We start from the raw sequence: 23955 nt of genomic DNA, 5'->3' as shown, positions 1-23955 counted from the left end.
CTAATGTTGCTTTCATGAATTAAAAAATAAATTTCTGTATTTTTATAATGAAATATTCACTACAGCAAGTAATTTTCTATTATTTATCAAAAAATTAGAACTTACTGTACAACATAGAAATAAAAAAATTAGAATGTTAAATGTTTTCCATGAAATTCAACAGATATTAATTACCTTTTGATAATTAACAAAATTACATTTTAACAAACAACTGATCATCCAGAATTTATTTAAGCTAAGATTTAAGACCTCCCCACAAACACATTATTATTATTTTTATTCACTCAATAAGCAATCATAGCATGCTTCAAACAATTCTTTAAAGTACATTTGATGTATGGTGTACGTTTGGTTGGTTAAATGATTTCAGTGTCATCAAAAGGTAATAATAGTATACAGTTTAGAAACATGTAGTATTAGTTGCTTTCATAGTCAACAATAAACAACATTGTTATACAGTTTAGAAACATGTCGTATTAGTTGCTTTCATAGTCAACAATAAACAACATTGTTATACAGTTTAGTAACATGTAGTATTAGTTGCTTTCATAGTCAACAATAAACAACATTGTTGTACAGTTTAGAAACATGTAGTATTAGTTGCTTTCATAGTCAACAATAAACAACATTGTTGTACAGTTTAGAAACATGTAGTATTAGTTGCTTTCATAGTCAACAATAAACAACATTGTTGTACAGTTTAGAAACATGTAGTATTAGTTGCTTTCATAGTCAACAATAAACAACATTGTTGTACAGTTTAGAAACATGTAGTATTAGTTGCTTTCATAGTCAACAATAAACAACATTGTTGTACAGTTTAGAAACATGTAGTATTAGTTGCTTTCATAGTCAACAATAAACAACATTGTTGTACAGTTTAGTGTAGTATTAGTTGCTTTCATAGTCAACAATAAACAACATTGTTATACAGTTTAGAAACATGTCAGTATTAGTTGCTTTCATAGTCAACAATAAACAACATTGTTATACAGTTTAGAAACATGTAGTATTAGTTGCTTTCATAGTCAACAATAAACAACATTGTTGTACAGTTTAGAAACATGTAGTATTAGTTGCTTTCATAGTCAACAATAAACAACATTGTTATACAGTTTAGAAACATGTCGTATTAGTTGCTTTCATAGTCAACAATAAACAACATTGTTATACAGTTTAGAAACATGTCGTATTAGTTGCTTTCATAGTCAACAATAAACAACATTGTTATACAGTCTAAAACATGTAGTATTAGTTGCTTTCATAGTCAACAATAAACAACATTGTTATACAGTTTAGAAACATGTCGTATTAGTTGCTTTCATAGTCAACAATAAACAACATTGTTATACAGTTTAGAAACATGTCGTATTAGTTGCTTTCATAGTCAACAATAAACAACATTGTTATACAGTCTAAAACATGTAGTATTAGTTGCTTTCATAGTCAACAATAAACAACATTGTTATACAGTTTAGAAACATGTCAGTATTAGTTGCTTTCATAGTCAACAATAAACAACATTGTTATACAGTTTAGAAACATGTCGTATTAGTTGCTTTCATAGTCAACAATAAACAACATTGTTATACAGTTTAGAAACATGTCGTATTAGTTGCTTTCATAGTCAACAATAAACAACATTGTTATACAGTTTAGAAACATGTCGTATTAGTTGCTTTCATAGTCAACAATAAACAACATTGTTATACAGTTTAGAAACATGTCGTATCAGTTGCTTTCATAGTCAACAATAAACAACATTGTTATACAGTCTAAAACATGTAGTATTAGTTGCTTTCATAGTCAACAATAAACAACATTGTTATACAGTTTAGAAACACGTCGTATTAGTTGCTTTCATAGTCAACAATAAACAACATTGTTATACAGTTTAGAAACATGTCGTATTAGTTGCTTTCATAGTCAACAATAAACAACATTGTTATACAGTTTAGAAACATGTCGTATCAGTTGCTTTCATAGTCAACAATAAACAACATTGTTATACAGTCTAAAACATGTAGTATTAGTTGCTTTCATAGTCAACAATAAACAACATTGTTATACAGTCTAAAACATGTAGTATTAGTTGCTTTCATAGTCAACAATAAACAACATTGTTATACAGTTTAGAAACATGTAGTATTAGTTGCTTTCATAGTCAACAATAAACAACATTGTTATACAGTTTAGAAACATGTCGTATTAGTTGCTTTCATAGTCAACAATAAACAACATTGTTATACAGTTTAGAAACATGTCGTATTAGTTGCTTTCATAGTCAACAATAAACAACATTGTTATACAGTCTAAAACATGTAGTATTAGTTGCTTTCATAATCAACAATAAACAACATTGTTATACAGTTTAGAAACATGTAGTATTAGTTGCTTTCATAATCAACAATAAACAACATTGTTATACAGTTTAGAAACATGTAGTATTAGTTGCTTTCATAGTCAACAATAAACAACATTGTTATACAGTTTAGAAACATGTAGTATTAGTTGCTTTCATAGTCAACAATAAACAACATTGTTATACAGTCTAAAACATGTAGTATTAGTTGCTTTCATAATCAACAATAAACAACATTGTTATACAGTTTAGAAACATGTAGTATTAGTTGCTTTCATAGTCAACAATAAACAACATTGTTATACAGTTTAGAAACATGTAGTATTAGTTGCTTTCATAGTCAACAATAAACAACATTGTTATACAGTTTAGAAACATGTAGTATTAGTTGCTTTCATAGTCAACAATAAACAACATTGTTATACAGTCTAAAACATGTAGTATTAGTTGCTTTCATAGTCAACAATAAACAAAATTGTTATACCGTCTAAAACATGTAGTATTAGTTGCTTTCATAGTCAACAATAAACAACAATGTTATACAGTCTAAAACATGTAGTATTAGTTGCTTTCATAGTCAACAATAAACAACATTGTTATGCAGTCTAATACATGTAGTATTAGTTGCTTTCATAGTCAACAATAAACAACATTGTTATACAGTCTGAAACATTTAGTATTAGTTGCTTTCATAGTCAACAATAAACAAAATTGTTATACCGTCTAAAACATGTAGTATTAGTTACTTTCATAGTCAACAATAAACAACATTGTTATACAGTCTAAAACATGTAGTATTAGTTGCTTTCATAGTCAACAATAAACAACATTGTTATACAGTCTAAAACATGTAGTATTAGTTGCTTTCATAGTCAACAATAAACAACATTGTTATACAGTCTGAAACATGTAAGTATTAGTTGCTTTCATAATCAACAATAAACAACATTGTTATACAGTTTAGAAACATGTAGTATTAGTTGCTTTCATAGTCAACAATAAACAACATTGTTATACAGTTTAGAAACATGTAGTATTAGTTGCTTTCATAGTCAACAATAAACAACATTGTTATACAGTCTAAAACATGTAGTATTAGTTGCTTTCATAATCAACAATAAACAACATTGTTATACAGTTTAGAAACATGTAGTATTAGTTGCTTTCATAGTCAACAATAAACAACATTGTTATACAGTTTAGAAACATGTAGTATTAGTTGCTTTCATAGTCAACAATAAACAACATTGTTATACAGTTTAGAAACATGTAGTATTAGTTGCTTTCATAGTCAACAATAAACAACATTGTTATACAGTCTAAAACATGTAGTATTAGTTGCTTTCATAGTCAACAATAAACAACATTGTTATACAGTCTAAAACATGTAGTATTAGTTGCTTTCATAGTCAACAATAAATAACAACATCTAAAATATGTAGTATTACAGTCTAAAAACAATAAACAAAATTGTAGTATTAGTTGCTTTAGTTGCTTTCATAGTCAACAATAAACAACATTGTTAACATTGTTAGTACAGTCTAAAAACATTGTTGTATGTAGTATTAGTTGCTTTCATAGTCAACAATAAACAACATTGTAACATTGTTATACAGTCTAAAACATGTAGTATTAGTTGCTTTCATAGTCAACAATAAACAACATTGTTATACAGTTTAGAAACATGTATACAGTTTAGAAACATGTCCTATTAGTTGCTTTCATAGTCAACAATAAACAACATTGTTATACAGCTTAGTAGTATTAGTTGCTTTCATAGTCAACAATAAACAACATTGTTATACAGTCTATGTAGTTTAGTTGCTTTCATAGTCAACAATAAACAACATTGTTATACAGTTTAGAAACATGTAGTATTAGTTGCTTTCATAGTCAACAATAAACAACATTGTTATACAGTTTAGAAACATGTAGTATTAGTTGCTTTCATAGTTGATAAGAAACACTTTAATCTTTTTACAAAATGAGTTATTAACTGTTATCCCATTGCTTTACCATTTTCATACAAAATGCTTGACTAAATTGCATGAAAACATTCTGCACAAAATCTAGTTTTTAGGTTAAATAATTCCTCAAAATTTAAACATCTCAGATTGTTAAGGATGTAGATTACTATGAAATCCTTATTACTGATAACCTCATACATGAACAAAAACTACATAACCTGTTAACCCTAAAATGTATAAGTTAGTTTAGCAAAAATCTACATAACCTGTTAACCCTAAAACATACATGTTAGTCTAGCAAAAGTTAGTCTTCAGACTTCATGATCATTTACCTTAAGAAAAGCTACACTTCAGACAAACTCTTGACTTGTTAATCCTAACAAAAAATAAACATATCTGTTACCCTTGCAGAAGCCCATTCTGTTAAACCTAAAAAGGACACACACAACATGATGTGTTATAACAAAAGCTGTTCATCAGACAAAATGTGCGTTAACCCTAATAAATGTTACGCTTCACACAAGGCTGTATGATAAACTAACAACAACTATACTCAAGTTGATTAACATTTTTATTCTATCAAACATTATGTTTCAGAAAATTTCACATACTGTTCACCCATCTGCAGCTTAGTTCATACATTGCTAACCCAAAATACGTTATATTTTAAGACAAACCCATAAACTGTTAACCTTAAACAGAAATACACTCCAGCTAAGTTCACAAACTTAGATTCAATGAATGTTAGATCTTACACAGATGGTTTCTGAATGATATCCGCTGTTCTCTTTCTTCAGCATTTGTTTAAGTATGATGCAATTTTGTTATTGGTTTCTGCTTTATGAATAATGCACACACACATACCAAGGAAACACTAAAAAAATCTAAATTAAAACAAAGCTCTTCTATATTAAGAAAGTATAGTAAATGAAACAAGTTATCAGAAGTCTTGATATTTGGAAGACAAGATAGAGAGATATTGCCAAGGCTTCTAAAAGTGTGTTTTGTTTTATGTGATTTTTCACCACTGCTATGAACAATATCACATTTTGTCATTAGAAAGTTCTTTTCTTACCTTCTGGACACTGAGAGAAGTCAATACCTTCTTTTTCAGCTTGTGCAAGCATCCTATTATAAAGCTCACTGACAAGGAATGAGTGATAAAACCGTTCCTCTAACTTCACGTATACTTCTTCCTGGGCCTGAAAAAAGGATTCTGGACCCTGTACACAAATAAGTTTGGAAATATTTAAAACTGACCACAGCCAAACATAACATTTTACTCTCCAGATATAAAGCACAGACACTCTATGCAATTATTTCCAAACTGTTTATCACTACTGTAATAATTTAAGTCAGGCTTAAGTGAACAGATGAAAATTGAAAACTAATTTTTAGGCCTAAGTCATAAGAAGTGAAAGATGTACCTTGTTAGCCATCATAAAAGCTTCCATTCCCTTTAGAATGTTTTTAGAAAGCTTGACATTAGCAGTAACATTGTTTACGTACAACTGGTAGATTTCATTTCCAAACTGATGCCAGAATGTCTACAAAAATATTACATACAAAATAGTAATCAACAGCCCTGTACATCACTTACAGAGAAATATTCTGTAGCTACTAGTGACACAAAAAATATTTCATTTGAAATTAACACACAGATTTACACCAATAAACGTTTAGAAAATGGATATATAAAATAAAATGTACATTATTTAATATTTTTCTTCAGTTGTTGATATTAATTTTACATTAAACATGTCCACATTTAATTCTTTACTTTTTGAGATACACATAACCTTTAGCTCATAAATATAATATATCAGTTGAAGTGTGTTCTGGTACAACAAACTACTGACAATAAGAAACTAAAAGTATTTAAACATGAAGGATATAAATATCCTTCTTTCAATAACTTATAGTTATTTCTATATGATAGATATGTTTTAATAATTACTACTTTTACTGACAGAAGGATAGAAATATGTAACTTGTATAAATATGTGAGGCTCAAATTAATAACTATTAATTTTACTGACAGAAGGATATAAATATTTAACTTATATCAACAAGTGTGGCTTGAATTAATAATTACTACTTTTACTGACAGAAGGATATTAATATCTGACTTGTGATATTACCTTATCAGCTTGTTTCATTTCCTCTACATCTTCCCAGAACCTAGTATATTTTTCAAGACAAAAATAAATATTTTGAAAGACCTTGTAAAGTAACATTATAATCATGAAACTTGTAAAACTATGGAACTAGTAGAAAAGTATTACTAGAGAGAAAGTAGTAATGTATCACAAAAACACACAGAAAAGGGTTAGAAGTAGTAATCTAAAAATGTAGTGTCATGGTAAAAAGAAACCAATAAGTAATAGTGAATCAGAAAGCCTGTATTATCTGGATATTAATAGTAATATTACACTCACATGCAACACTCTTTTTAAATTACATCTGTTTCAGTTGTTGACATCTAATGTTTGCTCATGCTGTTCTTTGTACAGTTTACGTTACACTTTACATTACAGCTTACACTACAGTTTATATAACAGTTTACACTATGGTTTACATTACAGTTCATACTGCAGTTTATATTACAGTTCATACTGCAGTTTATATTACAGTTCATTCTACAGTTTATATTACAGTTCATACTGCAGTTTATATTACAGTTCATACTGCAGTTTATATTACAGTTCATACTGCAGTTTATATTACAGTTCATTCTACAGTTTATATTACAGTTCATTCTGCAGTTTATATTACAGTTCATTCTGCAGTTTATATTACAGTTCATTCTGCAGTTTATATTATAGTTTATACTAGTTTATATTACAGTTTACACTATAGTTTATATTACAGTTTACACTATAGTTTATAGTACACTTTATATTATAGTTTATATTACAGTTTATACTATAGTTTATATTACAGTTTACACTATAGTTTATATTACAGTTTATACTATAGTTTATATTACAATTTATACTATAGTTTATATTACAGTTTATACTATAGTTTATATTACAGTTTACACTATAGTTTATATTACAGTCTATACTATAGTTTATATTACAGTCTATACTATAGTTTATATTACAGTTTATACCATAGTTTATATTACAGTTTATACTATAGTTTATAGTACACTTTATATTACAGTCTATACTATAGTTTATATTACAGTCTATACTATAGTTTATAGTCTATACTATAGTTTATATTACAGTTTATACTATAGTTTATAGTACACTTTATATTACAGTTTATATTATAGTTTATATTACAGTTTATACTATAGTTTATATTACAGTTTACACTATAGTTTATATTACAGTTTATACTATAGTTTATATTACAGTTTATACTATAGTTTATATTACAGTCTATACTATAGTTTATATTACAGTCTATACTATAGTTTATATTACAGTCTATACTATAGTTTATATTACAGTTTATACTATAGTTTATATTACAGTTTACACTATAGTTTATATTACAGTTTATACTATAGTTTATATTACAGTTTACACTATAGTTTATATTACAGTTTACACTATAGTTTATATTACAGTTTATACTATAGTTTATATTACAGTTTATACTATATTACAGTTCATACTGCAGTTTATATTACAGTTTATACTATTGTTTATATTACAGTTTATACTATAGTTTATATTATAGTTCATACTGAAGTTTATATTACAGTTCATACTGCAGTTTATATTACAGTTTATACTGCAGTTTATATTACAGTTCATACTGCAGTTTATATTACAGTTCATTCTACAGTTTATATTACAGTTCATACTGCAGTTTATATTACAGTCTATACTATAGTTTATATTACAGTTTATACTATAGTTTATATTACAGTTTATACTATAATTTATAGTACACTTTATATTATAGTATATATTACAGTTTATATAATTTTCTTTAATAATCACCTTAACAATGAATGATTTTCTTCCTTTTCCAAGTACTTTGAAAAGTAACGACGACAATGAGACGACTCCATGATGACAGAAAAAGATAGCACTGTTCTTCCAGGCATGCTCTCTGATGTTTCATACTCTGAACCTTTACCATATATTGCAGAGGAGCTGTAATCTGGTCCTCCCAAGTTCTTCACTCGTTTTTCACAAAGGGTCTTAGCAGTCCTCAGCTGATAAGTACATAAAAATTCACAATATTAATTTTATTTTTCAAACAAATAGATTAAAAAAAGTAAAGTGACATTTGAAGGTTCATCATTATTCATCAACTTTGAATTCATATAGTGGTGATATTTTGTCTACTAATGCCAGCCTTCAACATGATAATAATGACCAAAAAAAATCTTGAAAAGCAGTGTTGCCCAATGAAACTTCAAGAAAATCTATCACTCTTTATATAATTCTTAGCTAAGTTTGTAACCTTAACTGTATGTTCAAACATTAACGTGATTAATATTATTAATTCAGTACTTCTTTCAACATTAGAGGAGACAACAATGAGGTTACTTCCTATTCATGCTTTTAAAACATCTCAAGAAATAGCATCAATTATTGTTAAGTAACAAAATCACAGAGATATTCCAAACATAATTAAATTTAGCTGATAGTAACTGTGATATTACATTATTATTACAAAATACCCACACTCTGCTACAATATTCTAGGTCCCTTTATGATTCACAGAGGTCTCAGTGTACCAGTCAAGTGTCACCATTATCTCCAATACTTCTGTAGCTACCAATTCTTTAACTGATTTGTCTGTTGTCATTTCCCAAATTTAATTCAACTCAACTCTTTAACAGTAAAATATTTCAATTTAGCTTCTCAGACTTGTATTTTCCCTGTGCTGAATTATTTTCCTTCCACATTATTCTCCAATTCATATTTTTCTTCCAGTTGTTTGTTGCCAGTATTTAAACTTCAGTTCAAAATTTCTTAATTCTCCAATTTATATTTTTCAACACCATCTTGTGTTGAAAATAAGTATTTGACAGAAAACTTTTAAATGTTGTTCATTAAGTGATAATTAGAAAAAAAATACTTTCACATAAATTTTTAGAAAACAAAATTATTGGACTTAAGAGCAAAAAAAGTAGACAAACTGTTTAGTCAAATCTAAAAAAAAACAACCCAGATGCACACCCTCAGGATCATCTTAGTATGCACACACAGCTTCAGGTCTCTATATTCTTTCTTCTTGGAGCTTTGGCTGTCACACACACAGTCTCTTTTATCATTATGGATGTGATTTTTTAAACACGTTTAAATGCACTACACATATTTTAACTTGTTTTTATTGTTTTCTTTTATATAAATTATTCTTTCCTATCATTTTCTAAAAAAAAAAAAAAAAGAAAACTGAAATGTCATTCTGTTTACAGCAAAAACCCATGTAAAAAAGATACATTTCTATAATTTATCACACACAAAAACCATTGAAGCAATTACATTTTACATTCATGGCCTGCTTATGTCTCTGAAGGAGCTACAAAAGCAACAGTATTGTACTTTACGTTTAAAGCTGTTTTTAAAGATACCTGGTTTATGTAACGTTTCAGATTGCGGGCTTGCAATAAATCTCCCTTAGAGGTTGTTTGAGGAACACTCTCTTTATCTAAAATGTGGCAAGAAATTACAATGATAACAAAATAAGTAGATTTTCAGTTCCATAATATAATATTCAATAAGCTAAATTAAAAACATACAAAGTTACTTGTAACTTATGGTAACACCATGTACATCTAATCAACTGGACTCTGAACATCCCTAAGTTCTACAGCTAAACAGATTGAAAAACATGATTCTAACTAAACTCAGTTGAACTCTGGTGAATTATAAATGTATATAGCAGATAAAACTTATCATTTTAAGAGTTTTTGACACAAAATAAAACTAATTTCACAAGTACAAAACTACGAAATGCATAAAGGGTTTAGCATTTATAAAACAAATATTGATAACATTGAAACACACTGGTAAAGGAAAAAAACTGCATGATCCTAGTAGAGAAAAGTGGCTTTTCCATGACTGGCTATCAACTTCACACCAATACTACGAAGAAAATAACACAGCTCCTCACCAGGAGCAACCCCTAAAGAAAGAAAACATTACAGAGAAACTATCTTGAAAGTGTAGAAAGGATAAATCAGATCTAAATCTCTCTGATTTATCTTTGTACACTTTGCTCTGGGAGAAACCAGACAATCCTGTATCTGGCATATTACAAATGTAAGAAGCAAATGTCTACTTTAAAAAGTGCCAGTCAAAACCATACTATTTACCACATCTTGGTTAGTGACATACAACTAAATATAGTAAAGAGCATCTTGTGAATATGTTTTTATGGAATTTATAGTGATTACAGGTGTCAGTTATTATTCTAAGTCTGTTAGTGATATACCACTAAACATAGTAAAAAGCATCTTGTGTTCATGCTTTTATGGGATTTATAGTGGTTACAGGTGTCAGTTATTACTGTAACTTTGTTAGTGATACACAACTAAACATAGTAAAGAGCATCTTGTGTACATGCTTTTATGGGATTTATAGTGGTTACAGGTGTCAGTTATTATTGTAACTTTGTTAGTGATACACAACTAAACACAGTAAAGAGCATCTTGTGTACATGTTTTCAAGGGATTTATAGTTGTGACAGGTGTCAGTTATTACTGTAAGTTTGTTTGTGATACACAACTAAACATAGTATAGAGCGTCTTGTGAACATGTTTTCAAGGGATTTATAGTGATTACAGGTGTCAGTTATTACTGTAAGTTTGTTTGTAATACACAACTAAACACAGTAAAGAGCGTCTTGTGAACATGTTTTTATGGGTTTATAGTGGTTACAGGTGTCAGTTATTACTGTAACTTTGTTAATGATACACAACTAAACATAGTAAAGAGCATCTTGTGAACATGGTTTTACGGGTTTATAGTGGTTACAGGTGACCATTATTACTGTAACTTGGTTAATGATATACAACTAAACACAGTAAAGAGCATGTTGTGAACATGTTTTCAAGGGATTTATAGTGGTGACAGGTGTCAGTTATTACTGTAAGTTTGTTTGTAATACACAACTAAACACAGTAAAGAGCGTCTTGTGAACATGTTTTTATGGGTTTATAGTGGTTACAGGTGTCAGTTATTACTGTAACTTTGTTAATGATACACAACTAAACATAGTAAAGAGCATCTTGTGAACATGTTTCTATGGGTTTATAGTGGTTACAGGTGTCCGTTATTACTGTAACTTGGTTAATGATATACAACTAAACACAGTAAAGAGCATGTTGTGAACATGTTTTTATGGGTTTATAGTGGTTACAGGTGTCAGTTATTACTGTAACTTTGTTAATGATACACAACTAAACATAGTAAAGAGCATCTTGTGAACATGTTTTTATGGGTTTATAGTGGTGACAGGTGTCAGTTATTACTGTAAGTTTGTTAATGATATACAACTAAACACAGTAAAGAGCATGTTGTGAACATGTTTTTATGGGTTTATAGTGGTTACAGGTGTCAGTTATTACTGTAAATTTGTTTGTAATACACAACTAAACACAGTAAAGAGCGTCTTGTGAACATGTTTTTATGGGTTTATAGTGGTTACAGGTGTCAGTTATTACTGTAACTTTGTTAGTGATATACAACTAAACACAGTAAAGAGCATGTTGTGAACATGTTTTTATGGGTTTATAGTGGTTACAGGTGTCAGTTATTACTGTAAGTTTGTTAGTGATATACAACTAAACACAGTAAAGAGCATGTTGTGAACATGTTTTTATGGGTTTATAGTGGTTACAGGTGTCAGTTATTACTGTAACTTTGTTAGTGATATACAACTAAACACAGTAAAGAGCATGTTGTGAACATGTTTTTATGGGTTTATAGTGGTTACAGGTGTCAGTTATTACTGTAACTTGGTTAATGATATACAACTAAACACAGTAAAGAGCATGTTGTGAACATGTTTTTATGGGTTTATAGTGGTTACAGGTGTCAGTTATTACTGTAACTTGGTTAATGATATACAACTAAACACAGTAAACAGCATCTTGTGAAAACACACTAAACAATTTCTGAAATATAACTTTTCTCAGACTCAGTGCTAAATAATTCCTGTACAACCTGTGCAAGCCTAAAACTAAGATGTTTCATAAATAAGTCATTATATGGAAAGATTTCAACTGCATGTCCACAGTAAGAAGCCACATACAGTTAACAGTCAGAATATTTCCTAATTAATAACCACACTTTGAAATAAAAACAGTACATACTACACTGGGCTTCAAATCTCATTAAAGTGGAAGATAAATACCTTGGTCAATTCCTCTGGAACGTTTAAGGTTATTGATTGTTGTTGCTTGTAATATCTCTGTCATGATATTGTAACTGAAAACAATAACTGTTGTTTATTTAATGCATACATTCTGAAACTAAGTCACACAATCTACTAATTTATGTCTTTTATATAATGTCAGTTAACATACTGATATTACAATAGAATCACAAAGCATTCTAAAGTCAAATTTTCAAATCTTTATTTAATAGATTAACTTAAGAAACACATTTAAGAAACTAGCTACAAAATACATGTTCACAACCATTACAACTGAAACATGGTTACCGAATTATCTTCAAGTCTTCAATGTGAATACACTGATTTATCATGCTCACAAAATCTTCAAATGTTTTTGCGTATGTGTAAGTTTTAGTATGTTGTTCCAACTCGGCTTGCTGTCTCTTTAAGTATTGCACCAACTTACGATTGATGTAGTCTGGGTCACATATCATCTCAACCGTCGGATACACCACTTATCACAGAGAAAAACAGGTTAATTATAATTACTACACAGCTGTTTGTAGAATACTCTATTATTAGACCATATTAATAACAAAGATAGCCACTATTAATAATACTGGAAGTCACACTATCACTATTAATTTTTATGAAACATTAATAGCACACATACCTACAGACACTAACCATTATTACTGTTCAGATTTATACCATTCAGGACTGGTACGGTCCACAAACTCTAACAAATTATACTTCTGCGTGTTACAGCTTTTAGTTTAAAGAAGTTAATGAAAATATGTACAAGGCCACCTCAAATACACTCAAGGTCAAAATACTAAATACATTAACCACACTACTGATGGCATCTTTTATAAAGTTCATGTTTGTCATATGTTATTAGGAACTCCTGTAAACAGCAAGATGCACAAATAGTTTATAAAAGTACCTTTAATGACCCATGGAGTCATCATTAAGCCTGAGATAAAATTTATATCAGTAACTGAGAAATTAACATATTATGTCTCTTACTGATCTTAAGATTATTAAACTACTGTTTACATCAGTAACACGGAAGTTAACTGATTACATCTGTTATTAAACTACTGTTTATATCAGTAACACAGAAGTTAACTGATTACATCTGTTATTAAACTACTGTTTATATCAGTAACACATAAGTTAACTGATTACATCTGTAATTAAACTACTGTTTATATCACTAACACAGAAGTTAACTGATTACATCTGTTATTAAACTACTGTTTATATCACTAACACAGAAGTTAACTTATTACATCTGTTGTTAAACTACTGTTTATATCACTAACACAGAAGTTAACTGATTACATCTGTTATTAAACTTCTGTTTATATTAGTAACACAGAAGTTAACTGATTATATCTGTTATTAAAGTACTGTTTATATCAGTAACACAGAAGTTAACTGATTACATCTGTTATTAAACTACTGTTTATATCACTAACACAGAAGTTAACTTATTACATCTATTGTTAAACTACTGTTTATATCAGTAACACAGAAGTTAACTGATTACATCTGTAATTAAACTACTGTTTATATCAGTAACACAGAAGTTAACTGATTACATCTGTTATTAAACTACTGTTTATATCACTAACACAGAAGTTAACTTATTACATCTGTTGTTAAACTACTGTTTATATCAGTAACACAGAAGTTAACTGATTACATCTGTTATTAAACTTCTGTTTATATTAGTAACACAGAAGTTAACTGATTATATCTGTTATTAAAGTACTGTTTATATCAGTAACACAGAAGTTAACTGATTACATCTGTTGTTAAATTACTGTTTATATCACTAACACAGAAGTTAACTTATTACATCTATTGTTAAACTACTGTTTATATCAGTAACACAGAAGTTAACTGATTACATCTGTAATTAAACTACTGTTTATATCACTAACACAAAAGTTAACTGATTACATCTGTTATTAAACTACTGTTTATATCACTAACACAGAAGTTAACTTATTACATCTGTTGTTAAACTACTGTTTATATCAGTAACACAGAAGTTAACTGATTACATCTGTTATTAAACTTCTGTTTATATTAGTAACACAGAAGTTAACTGATTATATCTGTTATTAAAGTACTGTTTATATCAGTAACACAGAAGTTAACTGATTACATCTGTTATTAAACTACTGTTTATATCACTAACACAGAAGTTAACTTATTACATCTATTGTTAAACTACTGTTTATATCAGTAACACAGAAGTTAACTGATTATTTCCATTACCAAAGTATGTATTAAAAATATTATAACTTATTTATATTTAATGACTATTAAAATGTAATATACAATGTTACAAATACAAGTTATTCCTTTAATATTAAAATTATACTTTATGTTTTATTTGTTAGTATGAAATACAGCTGAGGTGTTGAATTAACATGAAACAAAGTTTAGTGTAATAATTTATCAAATCAAAATATCACTGAATAGTTTTAAATGATAACCAAAATGATTACCCTTGCAAGCAAATATCTCTCTCAGCAGGTGACGAACAGGTTGGCAACGTGCGTACTTAGATGGTAATAGGAGGACAAGAAGAAAGTTCGACATTTGTCTCAGATATTCTAGTTCACGTGCTTCTGATATTAAGAAAGGACTGAGAATAAAAGGTGTCTTCTCTGCTTGGTTTCTATAAATAAATGATGTGTTCTCTTTCATTATCTTTGTACTAATTAATTACTTAACTGTATTCTTGTAGCTATTATAAAAATAAGCACGATTAGACTTCATGGTCTTATTATAGTCTATTATAAGCACAACTAGACTTCATGGTCTTATTCAAATATGGACTTTTACTGATTCCATTGTCACAGATATTTTTTCTTCCAAAAAACTGGACTCTGATTCTCTCTTATTAATGAAAGTTTTTCTTGCAGGATAACTAGCATTTTATTTTTACATGAAATTTTTAAGAAAGGAATCTATCTGTTAGATTTCTTTTAGAATGTTTATATACATAAATTTGAGTTATAACAGTTCTTTAATTGGCATCACTACAACAATCAAAACTATATCAAATCAGAGATCAAAACAATGAGTATGTGGTTAATTACTGTATCTAAATCAGAGTTAGGTGATATAATTGATTATACATGATCAGTCATTTACTGATTAATATTACATACTCAAACCATTTATACTATGAGTAAATCAATTAATCAAAACCAGTATTTCCATTTACTACGGTTTTTGATGATTCTAACAAATGTAATTAATTAAAATTATAATTAAATCAACTGTCAGGAAAATAATTAATGAACAGAAAACATATTTCCTGTTATTCTGTTTTTGATTACTCCAACAATTGTTTAATTAAAATTATAATTAAATAAGTTATCATGAAAATAATTAATGAACAGAAACCAGTAATTACCAATTATTTCAACAATTGGTCAAGAGAAGTTATGACAAATTAAAACTATCCAAGTAAATCAAAATATTGCTATTACATCTGTTTGTTATTAAGTTCTAATAATGGTAACACATCACCCTGACAGTATGGTAAGGGTTAAAATACTAGCCCACAGAATGAGTCAAGCTTGTTTGTAATTTAGCACAGAGCTACACAACAGATTATCTGTGGTGTGCCCACCACTGGTATCAAAACCCAGTTTCTAGCATTGTAACTCCACAGACATACTGTTGTGCCACTTGGGGGCAGCATTACTGTTGTAAACAGATAAACAACATGTGATATGTGTTGTTACAGCAAAGTTACATCGGGCTAGCTGCTGCGTTTATGAAGGAGAATCAAACCCTTGATCATAGTGTTGTAAATCCTGAGACTTACCAGAGGATGAATGAATCAAGTAAAAAATATGATAATTATTAAACTGCATAATAAACAGTAAACACTCGTTTAAGTCTCTTCCCTAAAAACAGAATAACAGGGGTGGACATTGAGACAGAAAGTTATTTTGTTTTACTTAGTTCAAGCATGTTATTGTTTTATTTTATTAGGGTTTCATTTGTACTTTACTTAATGAGTTAGAAGGGATTCTTAACTGTATTTTTACAACTTCTTTAATAATATATTGAACAATCTTATGGAACCTTAACATTAATTAGGGTATACTTTAAAAGCTCACCTTTTATTTTCTAAAATATTAGACTTACCCACTTGAATATCTTATTTTCTGAAAATGATTATAAATCCTACAAATCAGGTCATTGGTAAAGAATTTCACTTCATCCATCTTTCTCAGTCTCTCTTTAAAATTCATCAGAACCTGCCATAATTCTTCCCTTAAAAAATGTTAATTATAAGAATCCTCATAAATCTTCCCTTAAAAAAATGTTACTTTCCATAATACACAAAAACTGGTTATTGAAATTAATTAGCACATGATAATTCTTCCCACAATAAACAAAAGCTATATTATTAAAATTATCACATAATTCTCCCCATAAACAACAAAAACTTCAGTTACTGAAATTAATATGCAAGTTGATAATTCTTCCCACAGTAGACACAAACTATGGTTATTAAAATAAATTATTATATGTGATAATTCTTCCCACAGTAGACACAATCTATGGTTATTAAAATCAATTATTATATGTGATAATTCTTCCCACAATAGACACAAACTATGATTATTAAAATCAATTATTATATGTGATAATTCTTCCCACAATAGACACAAACTATGATTATTAAAATCAATTATTACATGTAATAATTCTTCCCACAATAGACACAAACTATGGTTATTAAAATCAATTATTATATGTGATAATTCTTCCCACAATAGACACAAACTATGGTTATTAAAACCAATTATTATATGTGATAATTCTTCCCACAATAGACACAAACTGTGGTTATTAAAATCAATTATTATATGTGATAATTCTTCCCACAATAGACACAAACTGTGGTTATTAAAATCAATTATTATATGTGATAATTCTTCCCACAATAGACACAAACTGTGGTTATTAAAATCAATTATTATATGTGATAATTCATCCCACAATAGACACAAACTGTGGTTATTAAAATCAATTATTATATGTAATAATTCTTCCCACAATTGACACAAACTGTGGTTATTAAAATCAGTTATTATATGTAATAATTCTTCCCACAATAGACACAAACTATGGTTATTAAAATCAATTATTATATGTGATAATTCTTCCCACAATAGACACAAACTATGGTTATTAAAATCAATCATTATATGTGATAATTCTTCCCACAATAGACACAAACTATGGTTATTAAAATCAATTATTATATGTGATAATTCTTCCCACAATAGACACAAACTGTGGTTATTAAAATCAATTATTATATGTGATAATTCATCCAACAATAGACACAAACTGTGGTTATTAAAATCAATTATTGTATGTGATAATTCTTCCCACAATAGACACAAACTATGGTTATTAAAATCAATTATTATATATAATAATTCTTCCCACAATAGACACAAACTATGATTATTAAAATCAATTATTACATGTGATAATTCTTCCCACAAGAGACACAAACTATGGTTATTAAAATCAATTATTATATGTGATAATTCTTCCCACAATAGACACAAACTATGGTTATTAAAACCAATTATTATATGTGATAATTCTTCCCACAATAAACACAAACTATGGTTATTAAAATCAATTATTATATGTGATAATCTTCCCACAATAGACACAAACTGTGGTTATTAAAATCAATTATTATATGTGATAATTCATCCAACAATAGATTAAAATCACTTCCCACAATAGACACAAACTGTGGTTATTAAAATCAATTATTGTATGTGATAATTCTTCCCACAATAGACACAAACTATGGTTATTAAAAACAATCATTATATGTAATAATACTTCCCACAATAGACACAAACTATGGTTATTAAAATCAATTATTATATGTGATAATTCTTCCCACAATAGACAAGATCACCAATTATTGAAACTAATTAGGACATGATTATATTCTTCCCACAACGATCAAACACTTCAATTGTTACAACAAATTAGCATGTATGATAATTCTTTCCTGTCACTTGAAGGTATTTGGTACACATTCTATTAAACAGATATAAATATTAATTCAAAAATAAATTACATGGAGACTAACTATTCATTATAAGTTTTAGTAATACCTGATTAGACTTATACATTCATGTTTAGCAACCAAATCTTCATACCACCAGAGCACAAAATCTCTATTTATAAGTTTTAGTAATACCTGATTAGACATAGCACATGTTCATGTTTAGCAACCAAATCTTCATACCACCAGAGCACAAAATCTCTATTTATAAGTTTTAGTAATACCTGATTAGACATAGCACATGTTCATGTTTAGCAACCAAATCTTCATACCACCAGAGCACAAAATCTCTATTTATAAGTTCAATGATCTCGTGTACGATAGCATCAACATTTCGAGAAATTAAAAGTGGCTGTTTCCTGGACTCTCTCTTCCAAATTTCTTCATATTCTTTGTATCGTTCCTGAAAAAGATTGGACATGAAAATAAAATAGAGATTCCTAAAGCATCTTTTAATTCACTCAAAATCAAATGACTGTCTACGTATTGTTAAGAGAATCAAGACAGAGGTCACTTCTCTTTAGCATTTTGAAGATATATGAATAATGAAAACCAGGTGCAGGGGGAAATTAACAGTAAGTCAATTATTTTATATAAAAACATTAATTTCACAAAGAATGACAGTAGGACTTTAATATTTTAATTAATTCATTAAGTATTAAAATAAATAAAAGCAAAAAATATCAAGTAACAAATACAGGTCACAAGTCTTGTTAAATAGAGTTGAATCAGCAGTGGTGACAAAAATAACAGAATTAAATAACATATTGAATGAACACCAATTTGTTTCTTTAATGAAGTACAACATTTCTAACTAGTACTCTACATCACATTGTACAGTTTACAAACACTTGTGCAATTCTTTCTGACAACTATCAGTAATTAGACACATGAAGAAGGTATGGAAATCAATCTTTCTGATGGAACAAAAATAATTAAAAACAGTAGATAATTTTAATTTTGTTTTTTACATAATTTGACTTTCGAATACACGTGACATCAGTCACAGAGTAGTGCACAATTAATAATTAGTTTACTTTTGAATACACGTGTGACAACAGTCACAGAGTAGTGCACAATTAATAATTAGTTTACTTTTGAATACACACGTGACAACAGTCACAGAGTAGTGCACAATTAATAATTAGTTTACTTTTGAATAAACGTGACAACAGTCACAGAGTAGTGCACAATTAATAATTAGTTTACTTTTGAATACACACGTGACAACAGTCACAGAGTAGTGCACAATTAATAATTAGTTTACTTTTGAATACACACGTGACAACAGTCACAGAGTAGTACACAATTAATAATTAGTTTACTTTTGAATAAACATGTGACAACTGATCAGTCACAGAGTAGTGCACAATTAATAATTAGTTTACTTTTGAATAAACATGTGACAACTGATCAGTCACAGAGTAGTGCACAATTAATAATTAGTTTCACATCGATAGCTTAACATCACTTTAGGTTCTTACAAATTCATGTCTCACGTTCCAGTGGTGTTATATTTACATTTAAAAAACTACACAAACATCACTCTACATTGTGATTAGAGACATCAAACAGAACTTTAAAAACCAGTTACCTTTATATAAAACACACCTTGAAAAGGTTTTAGGAACATTACTATCACACCTTCTCATTACTGCAATATATAATAAAAACGAAAAATATATTTCTCTTATTTCATTCATTTGTTATTAATGTGCATTATACATAAACTTATATTAACATGCATTATGCGATAAACCTACTACTTTTGTTTAACTTGCCACTGTTTTGCTGGTAAGGTTTAGTATAAACCTTTCTTTCTTTTCTATGCTCACTTCCATAGTAAACAGAATGGATGCTTGACATTATGTCTATCACCAATTAATTAGTTCATCTATTTAGCATACCTCTACTTTTGATATCAACTATTTAAAACTTTATTTAAAGTTTGTTAAAAACAATTTGAAACACAGAGCCAAAACAATATTTGTAATAACCCTAAATTTCAATGAATTTGTAATGTTTGTTGTTTATTTTAGTAGAGGGTATTTTTTTCTTTCAATGGAAATTTTATTTAGAGTTCTAGGTATAACAAATTTTATTTAGAGTTCTAGGTATAACAAATTTTTAATTTCTATCATCTTTTAAAAAATTACATTTATAACAAAAACCTGTCAAAAGGTTAAAAAAGGTCAATAAGTGCTGATTGTAAATACATTCTCATCTAGAACCTGAGCATGTTTAAATAATACCCTCTCCAGCACTGTGGTTTTATGGATGTTGTAATGATACTTACTGCCAGCACTTCTTGATGTGCTGCACCATCAAATGGTTCTTTTACATCCACGACGTACTTGCTTCCTGTAAACAACATTAACTTGCAGCTTATCAAAAATCCAAAGGCTACAACTCCCAAGTACTCTAGAATCTTGATGGCTAATCCAAGCTTTCCAAAATAATGTAGCAGGACACCAGCTACTGCTACAGCTACAGATCCCTAAAGAAGTCGGTGAATTATCGTGTACAAATCACAAGATCAGGAGCATAATTTACCAAGTAAACTACAGTTATATACTAACACCATAAAGTTGGAACTTCAGAAATACTTGCAACACTATGAGGCAGTGTTTATCTGGGTTGTTAAGTTGACCAGCTACAAGCATCATCTAGTTTTGTTATAATTTGAACAGATGCCTGAGGTTCCAGGCACATTATAACAAAAAAATACCACAAAGCACTCTTATTATAATTAGTAACTGAAACTTTTTATCTATCCTTAATTTTTGAAACTAGAACTTGTTCCAGACTTGGCCACATAACTACAGCTGTAGAAAAAAAGATATTAAAAACCTGATGATCACTAGATATAACCTTCAAACATTAGATTTATTATCAAAAACACCTGCTGACAAACTTGTTCTAGTGTTCTTCTTCTTAAGTAAGAAAAGGGGTTGATAATCAAATATTATCCACAAATGATCTGAGAAAGGCTTAACTTACTCCTATTTCCTCCTAGCTGACAATTAACAAACAAAATTATTATGTTTGGTTACACCCTTACTGATTAGTTCCTATAGATACTTGTGCATGTGATACACACACACACACCTTAGGATTACTAATAAAATTAATCACATACTGAAAAACAAGTATTAACAAGTATTAATCAGTATTCACAAGCATTAATCAGTATTAACAAGTATTAATCAGTATTCACAACTATTAACAAGTATTAATCAGTATTCACAGGCATTAATCAGTATTCACAGGTATTAATCAGTATTCACAGGTATTAATCAGCATTCACAAGTATTAATCAGTATTCACAAGTATTAATCAGAATTCACAAGTATTAATCAGTATTAACAGGTATTAATCAGTATTCACAAGTATTAATTATCTGCATTTCTTCACTACAGAAAGAAACAAAAAAATTCTTACAACTGCTTTTCAAAAGAGGTGAATATTTTTTCAGTTAGGAAATTCAATGCATATAAAATATTATAAATGTTAACTTTGACAAATATATCTGGAACATCCCACAAATATATATTTTGACATCCTTAAAAGCTTCAAATGTAAGTTTAAATACTTTGATATTCCTATAACCATACCATATTATTCCAGTATGTTGACGTTATAATAAACCTACAAAGTTTTAATAATTATTCTAATGATCAATTAGTTTAATATCCATTAAAAGGCTCGTTACATCAAAATAGCACACACACACCTATGAATTATAAAGAAACAAATACATCCTTCAGAAACAAAATAACACACACACACCTATGAACTATAAAGAAACAAATACATCCTTCAGAAACAAAATAACACACACACACACACCTATGAATTATAAAGAAACAAATACATCCTTCAGAAACAAAATAACACACACACACCTATGAACTATAAAGAAACAAATACATCCTTCAGAAACAAAATAACACACATCAATGAACTATAAAGAAACAAATACATCCTTCAGAAACAAAATAACACACACACACCTATGAACTATAAAGAAACAAATACATCCTTCAGAAACAAAATAACACACACACACCTATGAACTATAAAGAAACAAATACATCCTTCAGAAACAAAATAACACACACACACCTATGAACTATAAAGAAACAAATACATCCTTCAGAAACAAAATAACACACATCAATGAACTATAAAGAAACAAAGATATCCTTCAGAAACAACACACACACACTAATGAAATATAAAGATACAAATATATCCTTCAGAAACAAAATAATACACACACACCAATGAAATAAGTGTGCTCCAGATATTATAAATCAAGTTTATAAAAAGTAATAAATAATAAACTGATAAAAAGTGACAACTCTAGTTTGTACGTATGAAAATCTTTCATAAGTTCACAGTTTCCTACCTTGACATATTTCATGGTTTTTCTTTTTGTTACATCAGGTTTCACTGTTTCCTTAGCAACCAAATCATCTTTGGAACACATCTTTCATCTGGCTTCTTGAACTTAAGAAAAGCTGTTAAAAATAAATATTAATGATAATCTTAGCAGTCACTCTACAAAGGTGCAAACAGAAGAACGTGGAAGATTCTCTACTGAAATTATTACTGAATCATAACTGCTTCCCCCTAAAATAAATCTTGAGTACAGTTTTGTTATATCAGTTAGAAACTGTGACTTCGGCACTTTTCAGTTATATATGTCATTAGTTATGACAACCAAGACTATCAGTAGCTTGAAATATTTAAAAAAAAACTCATTAATCATACTCAACTGGTATTTGTAACATTAATCATACTCAACTGGTATTTGTAACTTTGAGAGAAAAAATATTTTATTGAATTTATTTAAAGTGCTGATAAATAATGATGAAATAAACAAACACAAACAACCTAGTTTCAAATATTCTACAATCTTAGTTTGAACTGATGCTATGATAACTGAAACAAGATTGTAGTGTATTATGACAAAATGATTGACTGCTGTCCTTCTGAAAACATGAGAAAACCCTCTAACTTTCAGCATCAAATTATCATAAAAAAATAAACTTTCTTTTTTTATAAATACAGAAATTTACATGGTTACCTAATAGTTTTCAAGACAGTTTCAATGCATTTATTCTTTTCTTCATACATAAAATTAACAGAGGGAG

The 23955-nt window shown here is 28.5% G+C and overlaps 1 protein-coding gene across 5 annotated transcripts in view; it reads right to left on the bottom strand.

Moving 5' to 3' along the window:
- Positions 1 to 23955, bottom strand: part of snz (sorting nexin snazarus) — a 46447-nt gene that overhangs the window by 21521 nt on the left and 971 nt on the right. Inside the window, exons 2-13 of one of the 5 annotated variants that reach the window (XM_076496333.1) lie at positions 23208 to 23319; positions 21093 to 21293; positions 19021 to 19199; positions 16834 to 16962; positions 15174 to 15346; positions 12976 to 13162; positions 12667 to 12740; positions 9881 to 9957; positions 8295 to 8512; positions 6471 to 6510; positions 5757 to 5876; positions 5405 to 5552 (exon numbers count right to left, since the gene is read on the bottom strand). In XM_076496333.1, the coding sequence (XP_076352448.1) occupies positions 5405 to 5552; positions 5757 to 5876; positions 6471 to 6510; positions 8295 to 8512; positions 9881 to 9957; positions 12667 to 12740; positions 12976 to 13162; positions 15174 to 15346; positions 16834 to 16962; positions 19021 to 19199; positions 21093 to 21293; positions 23208 to 23288 (1627 nt within the window). In that variant the 5' untranslated portion in view covers positions 23289 to 23319. Of the gene's footprint in view, positions 1 to 5404; positions 5553 to 5756; positions 5877 to 6470; positions 6511 to 8294; positions 8513 to 9880; positions 9958 to 12666; positions 12741 to 12975; positions 13163 to 15173; positions 15347 to 16833; positions 16963 to 18931; positions 19200 to 21092; positions 21294 to 23207; positions 23320 to 23955 lie in introns of all 5 variants that reach the window. The other 4 variants (XM_076496335.1, XM_076496337.1, XM_076496338.1 and 1 more) reach the window with 4 other exon arrangements.

This window comes from Tachypleus tridentatus, chromosome 3 (genome assembly GCF_004210375.1).
Source record: "Tachypleus tridentatus isolate NWPU-2018 chromosome 3, ASM421037v1, whole genome shotgun sequence".
Classification (NCBI taxonomy): Eukaryota; Metazoa; Arthropoda; class Merostomata; order Xiphosura; family Limulidae; genus Tachypleus; species Tachypleus tridentatus.
This window is presented reverse-complemented; position numbering and strand designations above follow the sequence as displayed.